The 25,464-nt window shown below is 42.8% G+C and overlaps 1 protein-coding gene across 8 annotated transcripts in view; it reads right to left on the minus strand.

The window, feature by feature from the left end:
* The window catches only part of RBL1 (RB transcriptional corepressor like 1), an 82,091-nt gene that overhangs the window by 16,537 nt on the left and 40,090 nt on the right, over positions 1-25,464 (minus strand). For 7 of the 8 annotated variants that reach the window (XM_073309946.2, XM_073309949.2, XM_073309948.2 and 4 more), the window contains 7 exons: positions 22,237-22,401; positions 21,882-22,017; positions 20,233-20,499; positions 7,627-7,844; positions 4,235-4,411; positions 1,871-1,942; positions 1,601-1,691 (listed from right to left, as the gene is read on the minus strand). In XM_073309946.2, the coding sequence (XP_073166047.1) occupies positions 1,601-1,691; positions 1,871-1,942; positions 4,235-4,411; positions 7,627-7,844; positions 20,233-20,499; positions 21,882-22,017; positions 22,237-22,401 (1,126 nt within the window). The remainder of the gene's footprint in view (positions 1-1,600; positions 1,692-1,870; positions 1,943-4,234; positions 4,412-7,626; positions 7,845-20,232; positions 20,500-21,881; positions 22,018-22,236; positions 22,402-25,464) is intronic. The other variant, XM_073309950.2, reaches the window with a different exon arrangement.

The raw sequence follows: 25,464 nt of genomic DNA on the forward strand, positions 1-25,464 counted from the left end.
TTATATTTATTTAGAAAACATTTTTAAAATGCTGGTTTTGTGCACTTTAATTGAATTCCGGTTTCTATCCAAATGCAACTTGACACACATGACAAGCGAAAAAATCTAATCTAATAAAGAAATGCATCATTCACCATTTTCTAACAATAAAAAAGTAAAACTTAAGAATCTGAATGAACGTATATTAAGCTAAATAACTGCTTAAGTAAGTGTGTATAAATAGAACGTATCCTCCTGGTGAGTAAAAAGTACCATCAAATACAGAGTAAAGGCTATATTTAGTTGCAAATCAACATGTTTTAATGGGAATCAACCTTTCTTTAGGAAAGTAATTATAAAGTACAAATACAAAACAAGATTCAAATTGATTATTTAAAGATTTCCTGTTTACTGATTTAAATAATTTTGATTTAAATTAATCCACCATAGGGGCAAGAGAACCGAGATCACCTCGCTTTTTATTTAAATAATGTTAGAGACCCCATCTCTAACTTGCTGGGCTAATGTCAAGACATTGATCTCTTTGAAATTACTGGTCAACAGCTGTAGTATGCTGCTGTCATGTAAAGCCTAGGACTTCTATGAGGTAACTCTAGCTTGCTGAGCTGATGTTGAGAGAGAGTCCTCTGAGGTCAGTGGTTCAATGTCTCTCACTGACAAGATAACAGAGACCCCAAGATGATTATATGAGGTATAGACCAACTAAGGATAACTTTTCTGGATAAATTAGACTTCTGTTGATCACTTTTATGGTTTGTAATAGTTAATGCCTTATTTTGATCAACTGTGTAGCAGCAGAAACCAATTTACATAGCATCGCTTTGAAAAATCTATCTTGGATTTTGGAGAAAGAAAAATGCTTTAAGAAAAAATATAGACATTTACCCACACTCTTCGCAAAAATCAAAACAGCAGACATACTAAAGCCAATCCTGACTCCTATCTACGTCAGGACAGTAAGTATTTCAATGCAAGAGCTCCTCATTGAGCCTTCCCGAAGAAGTGAATCAAACCAATCTACCTTCTGACATTTTAAAAAGATGTTTCTAATCAGTCTTTAGAATATCCCATCACTCACTCTCTTTCCATTTATTAAGTGTTATCTCAAGAGAGCTGCACTTATATAGAATCATCATCAGTTGCTCATTTAAAAAAATTACGGTTCAACCAACCTAATTTAAAAATAGGGATTCTTAAAGCATTTGTGAAGTTCTATCCTATTTGTTCCAATTGTGAAATGCATTTTCCATGTCCTAGCCTACACAGCATCTGACTATCAGTGTCTGTCGCCTTATGTCAGTACTGTTGCTTTTTAATCAGCTTATGATAAAATGAAATGCTAATTTTTCCTCTTTGCAATTAGATGCAACTATTCTAATGGATTTTATACTACACATTAGTTCTTTTAAATCCATTTGACTGTTATTTTAAAAACAGCAGGTTAACTTTATGAACTTACCACCATGGCATGCATCTGATGAAGTGATCTGTAGCTCACAAAAGCCTACGCTCAAATAAATTTGTTAGTCTCTAAGGTGCCACAAGTACTCCTTTTCTTTTTGTGGATACAGACTAACACGGCTGCTACTCTAAAACTTACCACCACCTGTCATCTCCACATCTTGGTTTGAATTTGTATTTTCTGATGTGACCTCTTTGGGACTATTTTTCAACAAAACACTCCTGTAAACCTGCAATACATGGGGAAAAATGCAGTTGTCAAGTAATACAAGAAACTCAAACTTAGATTAAATCACAGTTCTCAGGTTAAATGCGTGTAACATTCATTCTCCAGTATTAGTATGAGCCTACTTGAAAGAGAGCTTGTATCAAACATTTATCTAAAGGGAAGACACTGTTATTTACTCACATTGCTGTTTGCTTGTGGCTGGTTTCTGTAGCTTTTCATTATGTCCTGAAAAGTTCTTTCCTCTTTGGTCACCTGGAAAAGAAAAAAGAAAAGGAGTACTTGTGGCACCTTAGAGACTAACAAATTTATTTGAGCATAAGCTTATGCTCAAATAAATTTGTTAATCTCTAAGATGCCACAAGTACTCCTTTTCTTTTTGCGAATACAGACTAACACGGCTGCTACTCTGAAACCTGGAAAAGAAAAAAAACCCAAGAGGAACTATTTAAGACAAAACATAGCAACTATGATTGTTATATTACAGCACATGAGTACTTATGCTTGTTTAAAAGGGAAATTTTCCGGAGTTTTCTTGATCTCATTTAGTCTGAAAAAAGTAATGAAGCTAAGAAAAGTAAATGATATATCAGAGTAGGAATAACTCATGTATTTTTTCTAGCCTACAACAAGGTGATCTTTAGTTTAATGAACAGCCTGCTCCAACTTTCCTTTCCATTACAGAGAAAGGGAAAACTGTGCCACATTCAAGAACTCTTAGCATGTTGAAAGACTTTGGGGTTATGTAGGGCTTCACAGTAGTGGGAACAGAAGCCAGCCCACCCTAAGCCCTCACTTTCCAGCCCATACACAATACAACTTCTAAATAGGGGAGGATGGGAAAGCAGATCCTACAAGAAATTAGCCTTACTTCAGCAGGAGAGAAAAAGATCAACATGTTTGATGCCAACATGCTTTATTCTTGTATAACTCAATTTGTGTAGTTTTGCTGTGATGTTGCATGTTTCAGAAATATGCTTTGTACATTTGATTTCAAATCCATACTGTACATTTTTCATGAGCATTATATATAGCTTGAACTTATACATTTAAAAATGTAGTATTCTGACATCTGAATATGACAACATGAGAACAGTTTTTTGTTAACAATTCCTGCTGCTCATCTACACTTGTAAAATTACTGCTCCCTTAAGCTGAAGCTTAAAAATTAATTCTTCCCCTTCCCCTTCAGAAGCTACCCCTGAATTGAAAAAGAGAACAATTATTAAGTCTTAGTGGGTAAGTAAAAATTTTAGTGATATTTGAAAATTGGATTTCTTATCCTTTGTTACAGGTATCTTCCTTATTTTCTGGAACAAGATGCAAGGTTACAAGGACACACACAGTCAGCTCTGTTTCAAGGTAAATGACATGAATCACCAATTGTAATAGCAAATGATCAACAGTTTTGCAGTGGAACTACAAGAAAAAATGTATCAAGGTCCACTTGCTGCAGTTGGGCTGTCCGGTCTCATTGCACTGGAGGCAACACTTCAGAGAAAGCCAGGAATCATGCAGCTGGCACACCTACTCAGTAAGACAAGGGAACACAGAGATCATTCAATGGTGGTATTTTTCTGCAAACCTTGTAGCAGTGTCTAAACTAAGATTTAAGGATTGCTTACAATTACTAAATGTATAAACAAGTAATTGTATTCCATAGCAGCTTCATTCTACAGGTAATACCTCTTCTTATTTTGTCTTTCCTATTAAGGGCTCATTGGGCAAATCAATTTAATATTCTCATCCCATTCAGCACAATGGAGTCCTGGTTCATACTACGGCTCCCAGGTGCTACAGTAATACAAATAATTGGCACTTTGCCTAGTTTGAGTTCTGTGTTTTGTTTTTTCCCTGAGTTTGCGTCAGTCAGAAGTAAGATTACAAAACTCCCATTTGTGTGATAAGTTGGGCTGTTTATAGCACCTCAAAACATAATGTGAACAAGCTTGCACATCCCTTTTTATTTCTTAGCAAAACATTATATTGCTAAGATAGATTCTTAGCTAGGTTCCTCAACCTTAATATCCTGTGTATGCAATTGCTAGAAGAATTGTTTTTCTGAAAAAAGTGAAGTGTGGATATATAAAGCAAATTATTCCATGGAGGTGCAAGCCCCAGCAGCCTTTTAGTTAGTGCTCTGCATAACTACACAGATGCACAAAACTATTTCTAGTCATCGTTTCTCACTTCATAGACCAGCAGGGGTGCAGGCAGAGCACCAAAGATAAGCAATGTGAGGCAATCCCTTCTGGAGACAGACTATAACTATGTCCTTTCTAGCTGACAACGGAACAGTGTGAAGGGGCTCAAAAAAAGGAGTACCATCCAGTCCTGAGTCAAAAGGATTGTTGATATAGGACCTTGAGGGAGGATATGTAAAGCAAAGGAAAAGAAGACTTCAGGGCTTCATCAACATCTTGGAAGCACCTCCCCTCCCCAGTAAGATATCAAAAGTAAAACAATTGGATAGTAGATTTGCAGTTTATTTTATTTACTTCCTGGAAATAGCTTAAGATATAATACTTCCTAAAATCTGTACGTTACCTTTGCCATAATGTAAAAGGCACAAAGGAGGAGCTGATCCAAATGTCTGTCTTTCATTAGATCAGTGCAATGAACTAATGTGAACTCAAAACATGTCCATATCTTCCTGCGCAACTCAATGGAAACATCCAGTTTTAAGCACAAATCACGCAAGCGCACACTTGCCAAATGATACACCTGGGATGGAAAACAGCACAACAGAGAGTGAAGCCAACTGAATCTTGAAATCTAGTTTTATCACAATTGTGAGTCTTAAAACAACAAAGCATGCTAGCAATTAAAGGGAAGAATTCCAGAAAGCAATTTTTTTTTTACCTGTGCATGTTTCTGCATCTCAGAAACAGCGATTTGAGATGGTTGGACTGTATGTACTCCAACTCCATGATTGTCTAGCTAGATAAGTGCTGCTACCTGTCAGTTAAGCACCTTTTGGATCCCAATTCCAGCTCTTTGTTTTCTAGTTCCAGACAAATCCTCCACAGCATCAAACACAAACATTCAAAATGTTAAAGCAAGGAAAACAACAAATCAGAATCCTACTTAGCAAAATACCATTTCCTTAACCAGAAGCAATTTGCCTTCACAACACAGAAGAGATGTCTAGCTCCCACTCCACTAGTTTTCTTGTCTCTTAGCAACCAGAAACTAGAATAGAAAACTTCCATTCCTATATTTGAAATTCAAAAATCTACGGGTAAAACCCTACTTTCTGCATGTTCAAATTCATAAGCCCAGAACTGACAGGATCTATGTAGCAATCCCTTCATACAGAGACCAAATTCGAGAGCGGTTAAAAATGAGAATCCATCAACTAAAAGCTACTCTAATAAAAAATGCTAAATGTACCGAAGCTGCCATCTTACCAATCTCTGCAAGGGGTTCTGCATGGGAGAATGTACTCAAATACTGAGTTGTCATCTCTGCCTTACAGGCTTCAGAAATACAAAGTCTGAGCCATCTGGCCAGTATAATTTGACAAGCATTGTACCTAACTACTCCATCTACCTGACCACACACCTTGGGACCCCTCAGATGAGCAGGAAGTTTGAAGAGGTCATATACTTTACTTACACCCAAGGAGATTAACCTACACAGTATTTATCAGGTTTCTTTTTAAAAACACCTCATTCAGATGAAAACCCGAGATGACCTTGACAAGTGCAACATGATTAACAGTCTTTCATTAACTGTAGAAGTTCTTTCCCCCCACTATGAGAACTAAGAACACATAGGCATTTATGTCTGGAAGTAAAAAAAGAAGCCTTTTAATGATCTGCTCTATTGAAAAGTTCCACAAGACAGGCAGAAGAGAAGAATATCCTTTTGTGCACAAGGGTTTGAGTTCATAACCTGTAACCAAACGGTCAAAACTCCCTTAAAGATGGGGTTTCATCAGAAGCCTGGATTTTAACTTTCCTAGCAACAGGGAACAGTAGTTTTGCTTATTACAAAAATTTTCCAAGCACACAGTGAAAGCAGATAAAGATTCATAAAACCACTGTATGATTGAAAATTAAGCTTGCACGTTGGTTGGACATTAATTTGGACCAACTTAATTCTCATCCCTCCTCAGACAAGAGGTGGGGATAGCAGTTGTTTGATTGAAAGCAGGGAACCAAACTCCATTCTGCCTGTGAGATCTTAAGAGAAATCAGAATCTCTAAGAATAAGTTTTATTTTCTCTCTCTGTAACAAAGCACTCCAATGAATGAATCGCTCACTGCTAGTGTTGCTAGCTGAAACGATGGCCACCAGGAATACAATTAAATAAAGAAGCAAGAAAACTCCAACAGGGAAGCATACAAATAGTGCAGATACTATGATTTAAGTTTTTGGAAGGCAGATTAAGACTGATCTAATCAGGTATACTCAGGGGGTTTGCTCATGTTTATGGATAAAGAAATCTTCCCTCACCTTGTCTCTCTCTAAAATGAAAATGCAAGAGAAAGGCAGCAAAACTCCTATAAGTTATTCATGCTTATTCATCCCTCAAATTCCTTCCTTCCTCTGGTAAGCAAGCATGTTATTCCTCTTTCTGAATATTGTCCCAGAGGGCTTAAGTATCCAACACAGCTTTGTGAAGCCCCACATAAGCAGCCAATTCTGGATGGGTCAGTGGGTCCAGGAAACAGATGTTACTTCCAATAGAAGAGATGACAGAATGGAATTTTCAGAGACAGGAGAAGCTGAAATAAGAGTGTGTCTGAGGGTACGTCTACACTACAAAATTAGGTCGAATTTATAGAAGTCGTTTTTTTAGAAATCGGTTTTATATATTTCAGTGTGTGTGTCCCCACAGAAAATGCTCTAAGTGCATTAACTCGGCGGAGTGCTTCCACAGTACCGAGGCAAGCGTCGACTTCCGGAGTATTGCGCTGTGGGTAGCTATCCCACAGTTCCCGCAGTCTCCGGAAATGAGATTCAAAAGTTCGTGGTTCTTTTCCTGTCTACCTGGCCAGTGCCTCTGAGTTGAGAGTGCTGTCCAGAGCGGTCACAATGGAGCACTCTGGGATAGCTCCCGGAGGCCAATACCGTCGAATTGTGTCCACAGTACCCCAAATTCGACCCGGCAAGGCCGATTTAAGCACTAATCCACTTGTCAGGGGTAGAGTAAGGAAATCGATTTTAAGAGCCCTTTAAGTTGAAAAAAAAGAGCTTCATCGTGTGGACGGGTGCAGGTTTACATCGATTTAACACTGCTAAATTCGACCTAAAGCCCTAGTGTAGACCAGGGCTGAGCGTGTCTGAACACTAGTCAATTACAGGAAGACAGTCTTCCCTTCAGCATGTCTAATCCATGCATCTAAGAGAGGGATGATGAAAGTTTCCCAAGTCCTAGTTCAAAACCCGTTAGAAAAGAAAGAGCTCAGAGAGATTTAGAAGAGAAAACACCCTTATTTGAGGCCTTACCCCAGCCTACAGGGTCTATGTGCGTTATCTCCTCTCTCTGAGAATTTCTGGCAAAGCACTAAGGAGTTGGAGCTAGTACAGCTATCTGCACCCTCAGCAGAGCTGGGAGAAAACAAGAGCAGGAATAAAGAACCAGAAAGCACTAACAATTTGTGGCTAGCTATTGGAGATGCTGCCTGTCAACCAAGGAGATTAGAGAACAACACATCTGGCCCAAATTAGTGGATCTGAAAAGCAATTTTTTAGTAATAGGATTTTAAAGCATTTTCTGGCACAGGTGCCTTTATTAGTGCCAGAGGAAAAGTAACTGAATAACACAGGAGTATAATGGAACAGTTTGCTGAGAGACAGACAAATTTAAATATAATCAAGCATTAACAAAACAGAGCACTTGGTCAATAAAAAGATTACCTCACCCACCTTGTCTCTCTAAAATAGAGAAAAACATTTAATACAAAGCAACTCTTAGCCAAGATATTTACCTTTCTGTAAAACAGTGCCATGGAGCCAGTTTTCTTTGGTTTGCTTCCTGTCGACTGATGTGCTTCCTGTGCTTGATTCATACGGGAATGGTTTGGAGATGCACCAGTTAAAGCTTGAGCAGTGAGAGGTACTTGTCCATGACTCTCCACTTTAGACTGCTGAGATAAATTCACTGAAACGGGAATCAAGGTAATCCCTCCAGTGTTGTTTGCAATACCTGAAGACATATATAGGAACATTATTTTGCAGCCAAGCTGCACAGTTGAATTGCAAATATAATCATAATTCACAGAAACAGTTAACGTTAAGATTGTTCTGCAGTGTTTGATGTCCAAGGAATCCTTGTTTCCCTGGCAGTGCATTCATAAAGGAACAACTTTATCATACTCTTGAAAACACTTAAAGGGAGGGACACTGTAAACGTGAAAGATCACACTTCCGTCTAAAAGCATTGTTGGTACAAAATTTATAGGAAACATTAAATAGTTCTATAACTGAAAGCTAGCAACATCTTGCTTATTTTTTTTCCAGTTTATTTTGTGCACAGTCAGTTTCACTGTTTCCCCTGTTATCAGTTTCTCTATCAAGCGCCAAAGGGGAGAGAAAGCACCCCTTTGAGAAAGAGAAAGCACTATATTTTAAAATCAATTTCAGAATAAACCCCAAGACCTACTGTTTAATGAAATTGACACATTTACAATAACCTAGAGCTGACGGTCCCTTTAAGAAAACAGTTACTTACTGCAGCTGTGGTTCTCCGAAACGTGATGCGGACATGTACTCTAGTTAGGTGTGTGCACTCCCAGTGCATTGAAGCCAGAGGTTTTTGCTAGCAGTACCTGTAGAGGGGCAGTGCTTGTGTCTTATGGCTCCTCCCCTGGCTATATGAGGTGGCGCCACCGTCACACCACTCAGTCCCTTCATAATGAAATCCCATGAGAGGCGACTCCAATGCAGAGGGTACAGAGGGTGGGTCATGGAATACATGTTCTCATCATACCTTGAAGAACCAGAGTTATGGTAAGTAACTGTTTCTTCTTCTTCGAGTAGATGCAGATGTGTATTCCAGTTAGGTGACTCATAAGCAGTACCACAATCTGTAGGCAGGGCTCAGAGTTTACTGGAATAGAGATCACAGGACCGTTCTTCTGAGGCCTGCATCTGCTCAGGAAGATGCGGTAATAGCATAATAGTCCATAATTGTACATGACCTTGTGGCCACTTTCCAAAAGTCCAGTGAGGACACGTCACTGAGGCATGCTATCGATGTTGCTTGCACCCTCGTGGAGTGAGCCTGTATCCACTGAGGAGGCATAGTCAAAGCTATCTCATACATAGTCTTGATACAGGATGTTATCCATCTAGAGATGGTCTGTGCAGAGACTGCTTGCCCCTTCATGCAGTCTGCATATGACACGAACAGGCGAGATGAAGCACAAATGGCTTAGTCCTGTCCAGGTAAAAGGCTAGATATGACCTGACATCCAGGGTATGGAGACGCTGTTTCTCCAGGGAAGCGTGTGGCTTATGGAAAAACATGGGTAACTGCACTGCCTAATTCAGAAGAAACAGAGACCACCTTGGACAAAAACTTTAGGTGTGGTCGCAGCACCACCTCATCCTTGGAGAACTGAGTGTAAGGTGGCTCAGCCATAAGGGCCTGTAACTCACACCCTTCTTGCAGAAGTAAAAGCTATCAGGAACACAGTTTGCTGAGACAGGAGGGGCAGTGGACAAGACGCAAGGGGTTCAAATGGAGAGCCCATTAGAACACTCAGAACCATAGTTAGGTCCCAAAGAGGAACCAGTACTTGGATCCGAGGATGTAAGCGGAGAAGCCCTTTCAGAAATCTCATCACCATGGCACTGGAAAAAAAAATGCTGATACTGCTGCCAAATGTACTTAGCGAACTGAGGGCAAGGCCGGATTTCTGACGATATAACAGGTACTCACAGATGCCCTGGATGGAAGCCCCTGTCAGTTGGGTCCTGCAGGCCAAGGACCACATCGAGAACCTCTTCCCTTTAAGTATGCCATCCTAGTGGAGGACTTCCTACTGTTGAGCAGGACTTGTTGGACAGCCTCTGAGCATTGCTCTTTCTCTTCATTCAGTATAGCAGGATGCAGGGTGCAGCCATGGTGCTAAGTGAGCAGGTTGGGATGGAAAGGAAGCAGTATGGGAGGCTGAATTGACAGAGCAAGGAGATCTGAGAACCAGGACTGTCTCTGCCATGCAGGAGCAATGAGGACGCTTGGCCCAATCTGCCTTGAGTTTGTGGATGACATGAGGAATGATCAGAATAGGTGGAACGGCATACAAAAGAGTTGACTGCCAGCTGCAGTGGAAGGCGTCAGAGAGGGAGCCCAGGCTGAGGCCCCCTCAAGAACAGAATAGTCGACACTTTCTGTTTTCCCTCATCACAAACAGGTCAATCGCGAGGATATCCCCTGTTCCAATGACAACCTGGAGGACAGTCTCCTTCATGGACCACTTGTGGCTCAGGAAGAAAAGCCTGCTGAGATGGTCTGTGAGACTCCTATGCACCCCCTGCAAGCGGACTGCTACTGGAGTGATGTCTTCAATGCAAAATTGCCACAGGTTGATCGCCTCCAGGCAGAGTAACCTGGAATGTGCTTCCCCTTGTTTGTTTACACAGTACATCGCGGTGGTATTGTCAGTGAGCATGTGAACCATTGAGTGTCTGATGCAGTCCCAGAAGACAAGACATGCATTGTGGATGGCCCAAAGTTCCAACAAATTGACACAGAATCATAGAATATCAGGGTTGGAAGGGACCCCAGAAGGTCATCTAGTCCAACCCCCTGCTCGAAGCAGGACCAATTCCCAGTTAAATCATCCCAGCCAGGGCTTTGTCAAGCCTGACCTTAAAAACCTCTAAGGAAGGAGATTCTACCACCTCCCTAGGTAACGCATTCCAGTATTTCACCACCCTCTTAGTGAAAAAGTTTTTCCTAATATCCAATCTAAACCTCCCCCACTGCAACTTGAGACCATTACTCCTCGTTCTGTCATCTGCTACCATTGAGAACAGTCTAGAGCCATCCTCTTTGGAACCCCCTTTCAGGTAGTTGAAAGCAGCTATCAAATCCCCCCTCATTCTTCTCTTCTGCAGGCTAAACAATCCCAGCTCCCTCAGCCTCTCCTCATAATTCATGTGTTCCAGACCCCTAATCATTTTTGTTGCCCTTCGCTGGACTCTCTCCAATTTATCCACATCCTTCTTGTAGTGTGGGCCCAAAACTGGACACAGTACTCCAGATGAGGCCTCACCAATGTCGAATAGAGGGGAACGATCACGTCCCTCGATCTGCTCGCTATGCCCCTACTTATACATCCCAAAATGCCATTGGCCTTCTTGGCAACAAGGGCACACTGCTGACTCATATCCAGCTTCTTGTCCACTGTCACCCCTAGGTCCTTTTCCGCAGAACTGCTGCCTAGCCATTCGGTCCCTAGTCTGTAGCTGTGCATTGGGTTCTTCCGTCCTAAGTGCAGGACCCTGCACTTATCCTTATTGAACCTCATCAGATTTCTTTTGGCCCAATCCTCCAATTTGTCTAGGTCCTTCTGTATCCTATCCCTCCCCTCCAGCATATCTACCACTCCTCCCAGTTTAGTATCATCCGCAAATTTGCTGAGAGTGCAATCCACACCATCCTCCAGATCATTTATGAAGATATTGGACATGGAGTAAGGCTTCCTGTTCCAACCACTGTTCCAACCTGTTCCAACCTCAATTAATCCAGATGTACTCCCCAACTCAGAAGGGAAGCGTCGGTAACCAATGACTTGGTCTGAGAGGGCCAAGTGAAAGGGACTCCTTGGCACACACTGTGTAGTGACTCCCAAGAGCACAAGAAATCTGGGACTGGTGGAGAAAGGCAAATCAATCTGTTCAGAGAACGCAAGGCAGGGTAGCAGACCATCCTTAGGTACATCTGAAGAGGGTGAAGGCACAGCTTACCCAACTGGATGAGTTGCATGTAAGCGGGCACATGACTCAACATGCTCAGACACACACAGACAGTCGTGGAAGGCCAAGATTATAGACTGAGGCAGAGCTGTTGAATTGCTTGGAAGCGGTAGGCCAGCAGGAACACCCTTTACCTCGTGGAAACTAACAGGGTCTAATTAACTCAATTTTTTTTTTTTTTTTTTGAATGGGAACTGTGATTGTCTTTGTGGTGTTTAAAGTCAGTCACGGACGGTCAAGCAAATGCAATGTGGTGTTGACATGGGTGAGAACCTCCTCTCTGGAGCCACCCTTCAGCAACCAGTCATCGAGGTACAGGAGGATGTGGATTCCCTTCCTCCTGAGAGAAGCCATGACACCACAATGCATTTGGTGAAGACTCAGGGGGCAGAAGCGAGGCCGAATGGGTCAATAGTGTAATGAAAGTGGCAGTCTCCTACCACACAATGCAGAAATTTCCTCTGTATCAGTCGAATCGCCACATGAATGTAAGTTCCAGAGTAACAAATCAGCCATTCTGAGACCATGTGAAGAGTTTAGCTGAGAGTGAGCATGCAAAATCTCACGTATCTGCTGTGGAAGTAGGAAGAGGGGAAAAAGAGGATTTGAGTGCAGCCATCTTAGTTTGTTAGAGACAGAGCAACAGTCAGGCTAACACAGAACCATAATAACGAAAGATTTGTAGAGGCAGGACTGGTGAAGCGTATGGGAAACTGCAAGCAAAGCTGTTTTTAACTTTGCCTTGAGATAACAATGGAATGTAATTGTTAGCAGGAAATGTTGAAAACAAATAAGATATCAGAAAGAAAAATGCATAAACAAGGCACAGCTTTATATAATGAAAAGGTATAAATACTGCTTTATATTGTTTTGTATTTTCAAGATTTGCATAAGGACAGACACTCTGTTCAATTGCTGTCTTCCCTGCAATTGCATGAATAAAATTGTCTCTGACTTGTTGCAAACAACCTAAGAGTGAAGACTGAGTTTTCTTCCACACTGATTCACTTGTTGAGGCCGTGAAAGTTGAGAATGGGTCTCATTCATCCTTGGATTTCGGTATCAGGAAGTACTGGAAGTAAACGCTGTGGCCCTGGTGCTCCAGGGGAACTTCCTCCACCACTCCCAATGTCAACAGAAAGCTGATCTGCTTGATGAGCAGAGTCTTGTGAGAGGGGTCCCTGAAGATGGATTTGGGGGTGGGGTACATAGTCTGATCTGACAGCGTCTAGGACCCAGCTGTTGGGAGACAACTGAGTCCCAAGCACTGCAGAAGCAGGGCAACCAGTCCCTAAAGAGACAAAGAGGGTGGAGTATTGACTGAATCAGTGCTCTGGACTAAGGAGTTAAAATGGGTGATTAGCTAGCACTGAGGGAAGGCGTGTGGACTGTCCAAAGCCAGAGCCTGACCGATTCCTCTTGTGGGATCTATCCCTCTTTCTATGGTAATCCTGCTGTTTCAGGGGGAAAGGCTGTGTGAAGAAATGCTGTGGGCGATATTGTTGCTGCTGCTGTGCCCGATAGTGGCATCTTTGTGCAGATGGCATGCACCCTCCCAAGGAACTCAAGGTAGCCCCAGAATCCTTAAAGGAATGCAAAGTGTCATCAGTCTTGTCCAAGAACCAGAGCTGGTGCTCAGAATAAGCAGTTTAAGCAATTGCTTAGGGCCTCAACCAGCTCAAGGGGGCCTCCTAGTAATTATTGGCATGTGTTGTGTGCCACCAATAAGCATTCTTCAAAAAATGCCGGAAACTCCTCATGCAAGGCCTTGGGCAACTGGTTCTTGAATCTAGACACGGCTGACCAATTGAGGAAATCATACTTGGACAGCAAAGCTTGATTTGCGATCCTCATCTGTAGGAATGATGAGATATAGATCTTTCTGCCCAGAATATCCAATCGCTTGGAGTCTCTGTCCTTGGGGGCAGACTTCAACCTACCCTGGCCCTGTCATTTACTGCCATTATGGTCAGGGAATTTGGGGCCAGGTGTGAACAGAACCCCTCAAATCCCTGCCTGGGAACAAAGTAGTGCTTTTCCACGTGCTTAGCCCCTAGTAGTATCAAGACCAATGTACTCCACAGGGCTCTCACCGGCACGAGGTGCATATCATTGATCAGGAGAGCCACTCTCCCAGGGATGGCAGGCTGTAAAATGCCCACCAGTTTGTATATGTTCTCTTGGAGAAACTCCACCTGGACGCCCAGGGATGCAGCTACCTGGTATAAAAGGTCCTGATACATCTTAAAGACCTCCAGAATAGAAGGGGAAGACGAACAAGGCAGCATGGCATCATCTTGAGATAAGGATGAGGGTCTTGGCTAAGACACAACTGGCTCTTGCTCCCGGGAAGACATACCCAGGAGGGAGGCTCCGCAGGAAGATCACTGATGCCTGAGCTTGCAGCTGATCTGCAGTCATTTAAAAAGGGACAGAGAAAAAGACAGAGAATATCTTATTGCCCTCATGTAAATCCATGGTACGTCTACATCTTGAATACTGCGTACAGATGTGGTCCCGTCATTTCAAAAATGATATACTGGCATTAGAAAAGGTTCAGAAAAGGGCAACTAAAATGATTAGGGGTTTGAAACAGGTCCCATATGAGGAGAGATTAAAGAGGCTAGGACTTTTCAGCTTGGAAAAGAGGAGACTAAGGGGGGAGATGATAGAGGTATATAAAATCATGAGTGGTGTGGAGAAAGTGAATAAGGAAAAGTTATTTACTTGTTCCCGTAATATAAGAACTAGGGGCCACCAAATGAAATTAATGGGCAGCAGATTTAAAACAAATAAAAGGAAGTTATTCTTCACACAGTGCACAGTCAACCTGTGGAACTCCTTGCCTGAGGAGGTTGTGAAGGCTAGGACTACAACAGGGTTTAAAAGAGAACTGGATACATTCATGGAGGTTAAGTCCATTAATGGCTATTAGCCAGGATGGGTAAGGAATGATGTCCCTAGCCTCTGTTTGTCAGAGGGTGGAGAGGGATGGCAGGAGAGAGATCACTTGATCATTACCTGTTAAGTTCACTCCCTCTGGGGCACCTGGCATTGGCCACTGTCGGTAGACAGGACACTGTTCGTATGTTCTTATGTCCTAGCTGCAAGACCAATGCTTAGAGAAATTTTCTCACTTTCTGCCAGAGTGTTTCTAGCCTTGGAAGAACATAGGGCCAAGTCTACCCCTAAATATTAGGTGGACATAGCGACATGGCTCCCAGGCATGAAAAATTCACACCCAAAACATGCAGTTAAGCCAGCCTAAACCCTGGTATAGACACCACTAGATCAAGAGAAGAATTCTTCCATCAACCTAGCTAACATCTCTCAAGGTGGTGGATTAACTACAGCAACAGAGAAATCCCTTCTGTGGCTTCAGCAAACATCTGTGCTACGGCACTACAGTGGCTCTACTGCGGAGCTGTAGCTCTGCCACTGTAGTGTAGACAAGACCTATGTTATAGGCCCCAAAAATCACATCTTGCTCAGCACATCTGGTCTCTCCTCCATTTAATTCCTAAGTGGTTTTAGAAGCAGGTATCCCACAAACTACTAAAGTTAAAAAGAATGGCTTTATGCCTCTTGAAAGCTTGAATTCCTAGATTTCAAGTGGTTATAAAGCATTTGTTTCTAGCCCTATGGAACTCTAAAAGTGAACTTGAAAAGCTAGTTCAGACTAGGTGGACACACTTGCGAGTCCCAAAATAAAGTGCATTTGGGCATCTGATTGTGCACAGGTCACCCCATTTACTCACTAAAATTCCTACTCAAGGCTAACCGTTTGCCAAGTCTGACATTGCAATTGCCAAGACTTACTGTCAGTATCTTCAGAATGTATAGTAATGATGCATCTTGTTTACGGGATTGTAGTCCAGCTCAGCTCAACTAACACCTCTAGTTTCATCATTTTATGAATGGGACCGATAACAGGATTTGTTTAAAATACATCTTTGTCAGTCCAATCATCTCCTTCTCGGAGAGCTTTTCCATGCTTCAGTCAGGTGGAGAAGTTTCTATGGGTCGCCCTTGGAAAATCATGGGCCCTTTGTATTTCCAAAACACAGATTTCCAGCTCGGCCACAGGACCAACTTGACAGTCTAGTGCAGGGGTTCTCAAACTGGGGGTTGTGACCCCTCAGGGGGTCGTGAGGTTATTACACGGGGGGTCGTGAGCTGTCGGCCTCCATCCTAAACCCCGCTTTGCCTCCGGCATTTATAATGGTGTTAAATATATTTAAAAGTGTTTTTAATTTATAAGAGGGGGTCACACTCAGAGTCTTGCTATGTGAAAGGGGTCACCAGTACAAAAGTTTGAGAACCACTGGTCTAGTGCAACTTAGCTGCACTACTGTCCACGACCATCTGACAGACAATGACACCATGATGCCCCGTGCATTGTCCTCGCACGTTACTGTGGTATACAGAGCTAGAGAAACATGAAGCAGCAAGGGAGAAGCCTGGAGGACTAACAGAAGATTCACCCCCAAATCCAATTGCTTGGTCAAGAATTATGGCATTTTTATGCTGATACTATTATTGAGGTGATGAAAGTTGTCTTCTCAGCCTTAACTTCTGCAAAATCCAAATCAGAGGAAGCATTCTGAATTCTGGGCAATCTGATTAACCCAGATTGTCTCAGCAATGTAAAATCAAGTGTTTCTCACATGTATAGTAGTCAACGTACACATCAGATAATATAAACTGGAATTCAGTCAGAGCTGACCACTTCAATAGGAACAGTACAAGAGTGGGAGATAAAATATGCCACCTGTCCTGGTTTCAGAGTAACAGCCATGTTAGTCTGTATTCGCAAAAAGAAAAGGAGTACTTGTGGCACCTTAGAGACTAACCAATTTATTTGAGCATAAGCTTTCGTGAGCTACAGCTCACTTCATCGGATGCATACTGTGGAAAGTTTAGAAGATCTTATTATATACACACAAAGCATGAAAAAATACCTCCTCCCACCCCACTCTCCTGCTGGTAATAGCTTATCTAAAGTGATCACTCTCCTTACAATGTGTATGATAATCAAGGTGGGCCATTTCCAACACAAATCCAGGTTTTCTCACCCTCCCCCCCCAACACACACACACACACAAACTCACTCTCCTGCTGGTAATAGCTTATCCAAAGTGACCACTCTCCTTACATTGTGTATGATAATCAAGGTGGGCCGTTTCCAGCACAAATCCAGGGTTTAACAAGAACGTCTGGGGGCGGGGGGGTGGGGGGGTGGGGAGATGTGGTTGCTGGTGATTATACCACACAACAGAACCACTAACCCAGGAAACTATCCTTGCAGCAAAGCCCGTTGCCAACTGTGCCCACATATCTATTCAGGGGACACCATCACAGGGCCTAATAACATCAGCCACACTATCAGAGGCTCGTTCACCTGCACATCCACCACTGTGATATATGCCATCATGTGCCAGCAATACCCCTCTGGCATGTACATTGGTCAAACTGGACAGTCTCTACGTAAAAGAGTAAATGGACACAAATCAGATGTCAAGAATTATAACATTCATAAACCAGTCGGAGAACACTTCAATCACTCTGGTCACGCGATTACAGACATGAAAGTCGCTATTTTACAACAAAAAAACTTCAAATCCAGACTCCAGCGAGAAACTGCTGAATTGGAATTCATTTGCAAATTGGATACAATTAACTTAGGCTTGAATAGAGACTGGGAGTGGCTTAGTCATTATGCAAGGTAGCTTATTTCCCCTTGTTTTTTCCTCCCTCCCCCCCGCCCCCAGACGTTCTTGTTAAACCCTGGATTTGTGTTGGAAATGGCCCATCTTGATTATCATACACAATGTAAGGAGAGTGGTCACTTTGGATAAGTTATTACCAGCAGGAGAGTGAGTTTGTGTGTGTGTGTGTGTGTTGGGGGGGGGGAGGGTGAGAAAACCTGGTTTGTGTTGGAAATGGCCCACCTTGATTATCATACACATTGTAAGGAGAGTGGTCACTTTAGATAAGCTACTACCAGCAGGAGAGTAGGATGGGAGGAGGTATTTTTTTATGCTTTGTGTGTATATAATAAGATCTTCTAAACTTTCCACAGTATGCATCCGATGAAGTGAGCTGTAGCTCACGAAAGCTTATGCTCAAATAAATTGGTTAGTCTTTAAGGTGCCACAAGTACTCCTTCACCTGTACTGGGTGGCTCTCAGATGGTTTCTCTTGCTGAGGTTTTGGTTGTAACCCCAAGCAAATCACATCATGTATGGAAAGGGCCCTGTGTCCTTCATGGATGATGAAAGCAATGGAAAAGACAACAGGCCCATTATTGTCAAAGATTCCTAATGCCTCCATTAGGGATAGCAACATACCAATAACATTTAAATAAAGAGTGCTTAGGACCTTGCTCAAGACACCATATTTGATTAACACACAGTTTTGTCTTGCCTTGAATCTCCCCTTTTAAGAGAAGGTAATTGAAAAGATAGTGATGAGCTACCTCCAGTACTGATTATACAGATTTTGATGCCTAACTTCTGGGTTCAGGCTTGTTTATGGAAACATCTCTATTGATATGGATGATCTTCTAGTGATGATGTAAAAGGTAAAGTTCCCAAGCTGATTTTAATAGATTTATCAGCAGCTCTGGATAACATTGTGACTCTAAGGTCTGACTGACTTGCCTGCAAAATATTGCTGGAGTGGACTGAGGAATCTTTCAGTGGGTTTACTTCTTCTCAGAAACTTCTAAAAAGGGTAGTGCTTGGCAATCTCTTCTTCCCTTACCCCTGCAAATGCCGGGTTCCATAGCATACCATTTTGTAATCCCTTCTGTCTGACATTCCTATTAAGCCACTTGGAAAGATCAAGACTTTGGACTACTGGGTCATCAGTATAACAATACTCAGGTCTTTGCCACCATCTCAAACACTATGACGTCTATAGTCTCTTTACTCTGCCAGCATACAATATAGAGAGATGGATGAAGATTTAAGCTGGGAAAACCTGCAGTTTTGTTTCCTGGTAAGGGGAAGGAGATGGGGGATTAAGCCAATGGTATGTCTGCATCAGCTAATAAGGGTGTAATATCTGACTTTCACCAAAATGGTTCACATCCTCAGGGTCTCATTGGATTTATCGCTGCTCTTTGACTTAACCTGCATTGGTGACCCATAGTGTGGGTGAGTTTGCCATTGATCATGGACCATTCTTCTTCGATCTGGATCTCACACAGTCATCCACACCTTTGTTACTACCAACTGGGACAAATGTGTTTTAGGACCAATTCCTCCAGCTACTTGAGAACCCTTCTGCCTTCCTCCTAACTGCTTCAGGATGCCTCAAACACAGGACCTGAGGTCAAGACTCTACACTGGCTTCCTGTTTTCTTCTGGCTGTAATTCAAAGATGTTGGTAATCATATTCAAAGCCTAAATGGTGTGGAGCCAAGGTATTGAGAGAATACCTCCCACCCTATACACCTGCACAGCAATTAATATCTATTAAGATCGGCTGGGAGACTGCTGAAGTTGAACACTCAGGGCATGACACTATACAATGCAGTTGTAGGGTGCTGCAAGTACAAGCATAGGTAATAAAGCAGTACAGAGAGTGCAGTGGAACGTACTCCTGAATGAGTGAGATAGACATTATGACTGCCAAGTCACTTCTGTCTAGGAGTCTTTAGAAAAGAAGGCAAAGGTAAGTGTCTCAGTTGTATTCCATGGATTGTTGTGTACTGCACTATAAATATCAAGAACATGGTTTCCCATGTTTGGCAGCATGGCTCTCAGTCAAAGGTACTACCCTTAGAATTTGCTCCTCTTGGTATCATGAACATATAACGGTTTCTGAATGAATTTAATTTAGAGAGCACTTGACTGACTATTATCTTAGTTTCTGTGGATGGCATATCTAATTTTATTTTGCTCCTTTAAAGGTCGCCCATGGCAATAGACCTTACAGAAATTTGTAAATATTAAACTTTAATATGCTTCTTTTTATATTAGAAATATTGGAAATTAGAGAGAGCTCCATTAAATCATCTAGTCCATTCCTCATGGACCAGAGCAGGATATGGGGAGCTGCCATACAGCCAACTTCAATCTGTCAGAGTCAAGTACTGTGAATCTTTCATGTATCAATTTGTTTCTAAAATCTATATCCCCTTATCCTTAAGTAAAATCATGATATACTGAGTAAACAGATAGGAAAACAGATAAGGATACAGCTGTACCTGAGGACCTAAGCATATTAAATCCCCAAGAATTACTTGTGTCATACATCTTCATAAGGCTTCATCTGTGACGAAGCAAAATTGACAGAGCAACTACTTCACAAACCCTGCCCCAGCCTGCAGTAGATGCATTACCAGGATAACCTGTAAGCAACAAGTCTTTGTCTAGACACTAGCCCACGCAATAATAAGCACTCAGGATGGCAAAGTATATTTTCTCTTAATTTTTCTTTTCAAAACAATTTTCTTTAGATGTTACTTGTTTAAAATGCAAAGCCCTCCAAACTGAATCTACATTGTGTTTGATAGTACAACCAAACCCCAGAAAATGGACATAATAAAACATTCAGCACCATTATAAAGTGCAGTGAAGTAAAATGAATGGATATCTTACCATGCAGTGGGATTGTAACTTTCTGTCCCATTGTCCCTGTTACAGTAGCTGTTGCCATGGTCAAAATTGTCTGTCCCGTTGAGAAAGAGACGTTTTCAGCGGCAACGCTTGAAGCTGGGGCAATTTTCAATTTAGTTCCTTCAGATAGAACCTTTTCTACCTGCATGTCTTTTGGGCTGTCATCGCCAAAGAGCCTTCTCTTAGCACTTCCAGCTGTAGGAGAACTGTAGCGCTCATGAACAGAGATCGGAGACAATGGCTGCATGTCTAATATGCAAGAAAGGAAAAAACATCACTACAATATGCAGCAGTTTAATAGAAATACAATTTCCAAACTGAGAGAACTGCTAGTCCCCAAGCTACAAAACAGAAGTCAGAATCACAAGAAACCTTCCACAGACAGAACAGTAGCACCATAATACACAGATCAAAGTCCTCTAGCCCTTCAATTGCTTCCCCTTATTCTCTACTATTCCCAAACAATTTCATTTGATTGACAATATACTTGGATTCTTAGTCGCTGGAAAGCGATGGAAACCTCATCCTCCTCCAGTCGCATCTTCCCTGTGCTCTAGCTGCTGGGACATCTTGTGTCTCTGTCTCTTCCTCTTTAATTCCCTCGCTACTATCCAGCTTGAATCCTCCCTCCCTCCCTTTGCTCATTCCCTTAACTCTACTGCTCACAAACTCTGCTCACTTTTGCTGCTGCCCAATAGCATGAGTGGAAGCAGTTAAACTGATCAGTACAATATCAGTTTCACTCTTTTCCTCCATGGAACCCTTCAGAAGCTCAAGATAACCGCCTGCTGCTTAAGATACTACATGGTGTGTGTCCCTCTCCATCCCACAAAGCAGAAGAGCTTCTGGGTAAACAGCAAAGTGAAACTGGCTAAAAACTTGGAAGTTTCACTCTGCCTCTAGCTCTCATCCACTCCCCGTGGACATTTCCTTGTCAGCAGAGGCAGGTGCATGTTTTCAAGCTCTGCTCTTCTCCCCTTCAGTATGCTTCTTTACTTTCTGTACATTTTTTTGAATGGTAACAACAGGTCATACAGTTCAGTGGACAGAAATGTTTGCCTTTTTGTGAAAAAATAGCAAGTCCAAGCTGTTGGTTGTGGGGTTTTTTGTTTTGCTTTGTTTGTTAAAAATAAGTGTCCATTTAAGAACTAATGAGATAGAGGATAGTATTTTTTAAAAAAGAAACTGACCAGTCAAATCTGAGAACGGAGGCATAAAGATAGAAAATACAGGACAGAACCAAACTGCATAGTGAACTACTGAATAGATTAGAACAGCAGGAGAAGCAGAGCTACCAGCTCTCAAGGATTACAGCTACACCATCTGAATCACTATAGACAACCCTAGAAAAGGCACAAAGGCAAATATTACTCTATTCAGGTTAGGCAATGTGGACATAAACACTGGTGTGCCACTCACTGCAATACAACTGATGGAAGAACAAGCAATTGAGTGTTATGGAGACAAAGCCATAGAGTTAGGGAGAAGATTTCCAAACAGAAAGTTTGAAAAGCCAAATGACTAAGATTCTAAGCAAACACAATTCAAAGACACCCAGGATTTCTCTATGTATTACTATGAATGGTTTGAAATACTATATACTACAAACACATCAGAAGCTCTCTACTCACCCCGTCGTAAACTCCCACCAAGATCTGTGCGAACCTCTTTCAACCGGGGGTGCACAATAGGAGATACTGGCATCAGAGGGAGGTGCCCTAGCCCACTTCCTCCATTACCGGCTTCAAAATTACTTGGGTATATTACCTGGGATATAAGAGATGCCAGTTTAAGAATAAATAATCTTCGCCTCTTCGTACCATCTACCATTATTAAAAAGGGTGTCAGAGAACACTGTGTCTTCGTTTTATAATTATTTCACTACTGGATAAATTGTTGCATTTGATTAATATCCTACACAAAATATCAGCCCTGGAAAAGGAGTACATTTGCATTTTCTGGTAATTTATTTTCCCTTCAACATACTTCTTCACAGGTTGGGACCTTGTTTTCTGAGGCTTGTAGAGCTTTCCATAGGGCAGAGTCACTGGTCCAGGCTAGACTCTCCAGAATCTGTTCTTCAATGTTGTTGAGGTGCTTTACCATGTCTCTGGAGAGTCCTTCCTCAGACCGAATCAATACTTCAATCACCTAAAGGGAAGCAAGGCAGTTTAATCAGCCATACTAAAAGCAAAACCACCTCACTCATCCTTAATCACACTCTGACAGAATGCTAGTCATAGCACCCTGGTCACTGACATTGCTGCAGCTCAGAAAAAGTTGCCGGCACAACTGGGAATAATTAGCTATTTTCTGTTGGTGGATTATGAGTACCTGGGTTGTAATTACTAGACTACTGATACAATTGGGAGAATATAAATGGAAGGAACAGGAAGCAGGAGGGGAAGCTCAGAAGGTGACCAGTACAAAGGAGAGAAGCAGTGTGGAAAGCTCCTGCTGCAATATGCCTGTGTCATGTTCTGTTTAAAAAAGAACTGTGGAATAAAAGATACATGTGATGAAAGGAAAATGACCTGGGTGTGTTTACGACTGTGAGACTATGGGATCAGGCTAGAAAGCATGGTACACTCATCAACTGACCATTCATTTCAGGTCCAGTTCAACCCTCCCTCCTTGTTTTTAAAAGCTCCAGCTTCTATTACATACCTTGCATGTTTCTGCTTCTCTTCCTGATACCTCTGCTCATCCCACACACTCCCCTCACCCCAAAACATACCATCTTGCCATAGCTGGTACAAAAGCATTCTATGCTGGAATCCTGTGGTCTGGAACAGCTTCCCTACATCAATTCTCCATCTGATTCCAAGTCCCAGAGGGCCTGTGTTATACAGGAGTTCAGACTAGATGATCATAATGGTCCCTTCTGGCCTTAGAATCTATGAAGACATTTCCTCCTTTCAGAGTAGCAGCCGTGTTAGTCTGTATTCGCAAAAAGAAAAGGAGTATTTGTGGCACCTTGAGACTAAAAAATTTATTTGAGCATAAGCTTTCGTGAGCTCACGAAAGCTTATGCTCAAATAAATTTGTTAGTCTCTAAGGTGCCACAAGTACTCCTTTTCTATTTCCTCCTTTGTTATATATTTGTTTCTTTCTCCCTCTCCTTCATCTTCACTGAGCGAAAATGTAGTTTAGTTTAGAATTTTAAGACCCAGTATAAAAGGCTTCATGTGAAATGGTGATTTTATATATATGTATACACACACCCCATCATTTCCAGTTTACAATTAGATTTAAATTTAGTTTTTAATAGATGCTCTACCACTTTATAACTAGGTGATGTTCACAAATACCATTACCCATCAATCTAAACCTTCATTTGAAAAAAGGTTAAAGCCCTTATGGTTGTGAAGTTAGCTTTACAAAGAACAATCTGACTCGACAGATATTAGTGACATCACTTAATGCACTGACACAGTACAGTGAGGAGTGTGGTTTAAGAGCCTATATCAAATAGAAAATGTGATTCAAGTATAAACCAATGCTGTGTAAGAGAAAGTTACTCACCTTGTGCAGTAATATAGGTTCTTCAAGATGTGTCCCCCTGCGGGTGCTCCACTTCAAGCATTTTTGCGCTCGTGCTCGTAATCAGACACATCTTGAAGAACTTCCGTTCCTGCACAAGGTGAATAACTCTCTTCTTCTTCTTCTTCGAGTGCTGTCCCTGTGGGTGCTCCACTTTAGGTGACTTCAGAGCAGTGCCCTCCAGTGGAAGGATGGGCTTTGGAGTTGAAATTGTGAGAGCAGACAGTACAGTGAGTCCAAAAGAGGCATCGGACGTTGTCAGTTGTCTTAATGCGTAGTGATGCGTAAAGGTATGGACTGAGGCCCAGGTTGCAGCCCTACAGATGTCTGTGACAGCCACCACCGCGAGGGACCCGGGAGGAGGATGAGAGAACAGAAACTCTCAGCCTTTGGCAGGCACCAAGTACTTCCTTTCTGTTCTCTTTGCTGTGGGTGGAACAGAGGCAGCAGTCTGCCAAATGGCCTTAATCGGTCCCAAAATGGCATTGTGGAGGGGCAGGACCACCTTAGCAGGGGCTGCGGCTGACAGAATGTCCAGGAACCCATCTGAAGTTTCCTTGATGACCTCTGCCTGCAATCTAGATGTCACCCTCTTTAACAAATCTTGGTAGGCCCTTAAGTTGTCCTGTGGCAGGGAAGACCCCTTGAGCATGAGCACGAGCACATCCTCTGGAGACAATGAGGAAGACGTGTGAGCTGCCATAGCATTCCTTGCCGCCTTTTCCCTAGGTCCACTGACTTGGGTACCGGTATCAGTTCTGGTCTTGGTACAAGGGAGCATCCCCGCTTTGGCATCGGCAATGGTGCTGGGATCTGCTCCGGCGCTAGTCCCGGAGGTTGGCTCTGGGGTACCTCTGTGTGCCCCTTATGCTGCTACAGTCTCTGAGCGCACTGAGTAGGAGCAGCGTGAGCCCGTCCCTTGGCCTGGTGGAAGCCTCCACGGGTTCCAAAAAGGCCATTGCAGAGTACTTGACCCCACGGGCCCATAGGCCAGGTCCCTTGGGTCATTCCTGCTCCTGGTGCTCCCAGTGGCAGCATTGCCTATGGGGACTGGCATGGAGCTTCCCTTCAGTGCAGACATCTTGATTAATTGGATCCGGAGTTGGAGCTCGACGAAGACACCAAGGAGGAGGACCTAGGTGACCACAGTGGGGCCAATCCTCCTGGTGTCTGCAGTCAGTGCCATGGAGACATTTCTGGTGAGGCAATGAAGGGGAGCTTCCCCATGGAGGCTGGTCTTGACACTGGCTTAAAGGCGGTCAATGCCTCAGTGCCGCTGGTGCCGCCTTCTGTCTCCTATCCGGACTCGGCACTGACAGAGTCATTAGCTCCGAAGCAGCAGCGTAGGCTTCCAGGGTCGAAGGCACCGCAAACTGGTCCTCCAGGTGCTGACCTGTCAGTTGGTCAAGTGCTACTGGGGTCTGTGGTGCTGGCAGTGGTTGTTGTTGCAGTGCCAGGGAGGGAGAGCAGCCCGGCACAGGTCTCGCTCTATCCCGCTGGGCTCGCTTATCTGCCTTCGGTGCCGGCGAGCGTGTCTTCTCCTTTAGGCCCCAGTGCTTCTTCGGCACTGGTGAGGAGGACCAGTGCCAAGAGCCCCTAGTGGTGCACTTTGTACTGATGCTGAAGTACTCAGCGCGGAGTCTGACCTCAGCTCCGAGGCGGGTCTCAGCG

This window comes from Lepidochelys kempii, chromosome 13 (assembly GCF_965140285.1).
Source record: "Lepidochelys kempii isolate rLepKem1 chromosome 13, rLepKem1.hap1, whole genome shotgun sequence".
NCBI lineage: Eukaryota > Metazoa > Chordata > Testudines > Cheloniidae > Lepidochelys > Lepidochelys kempii.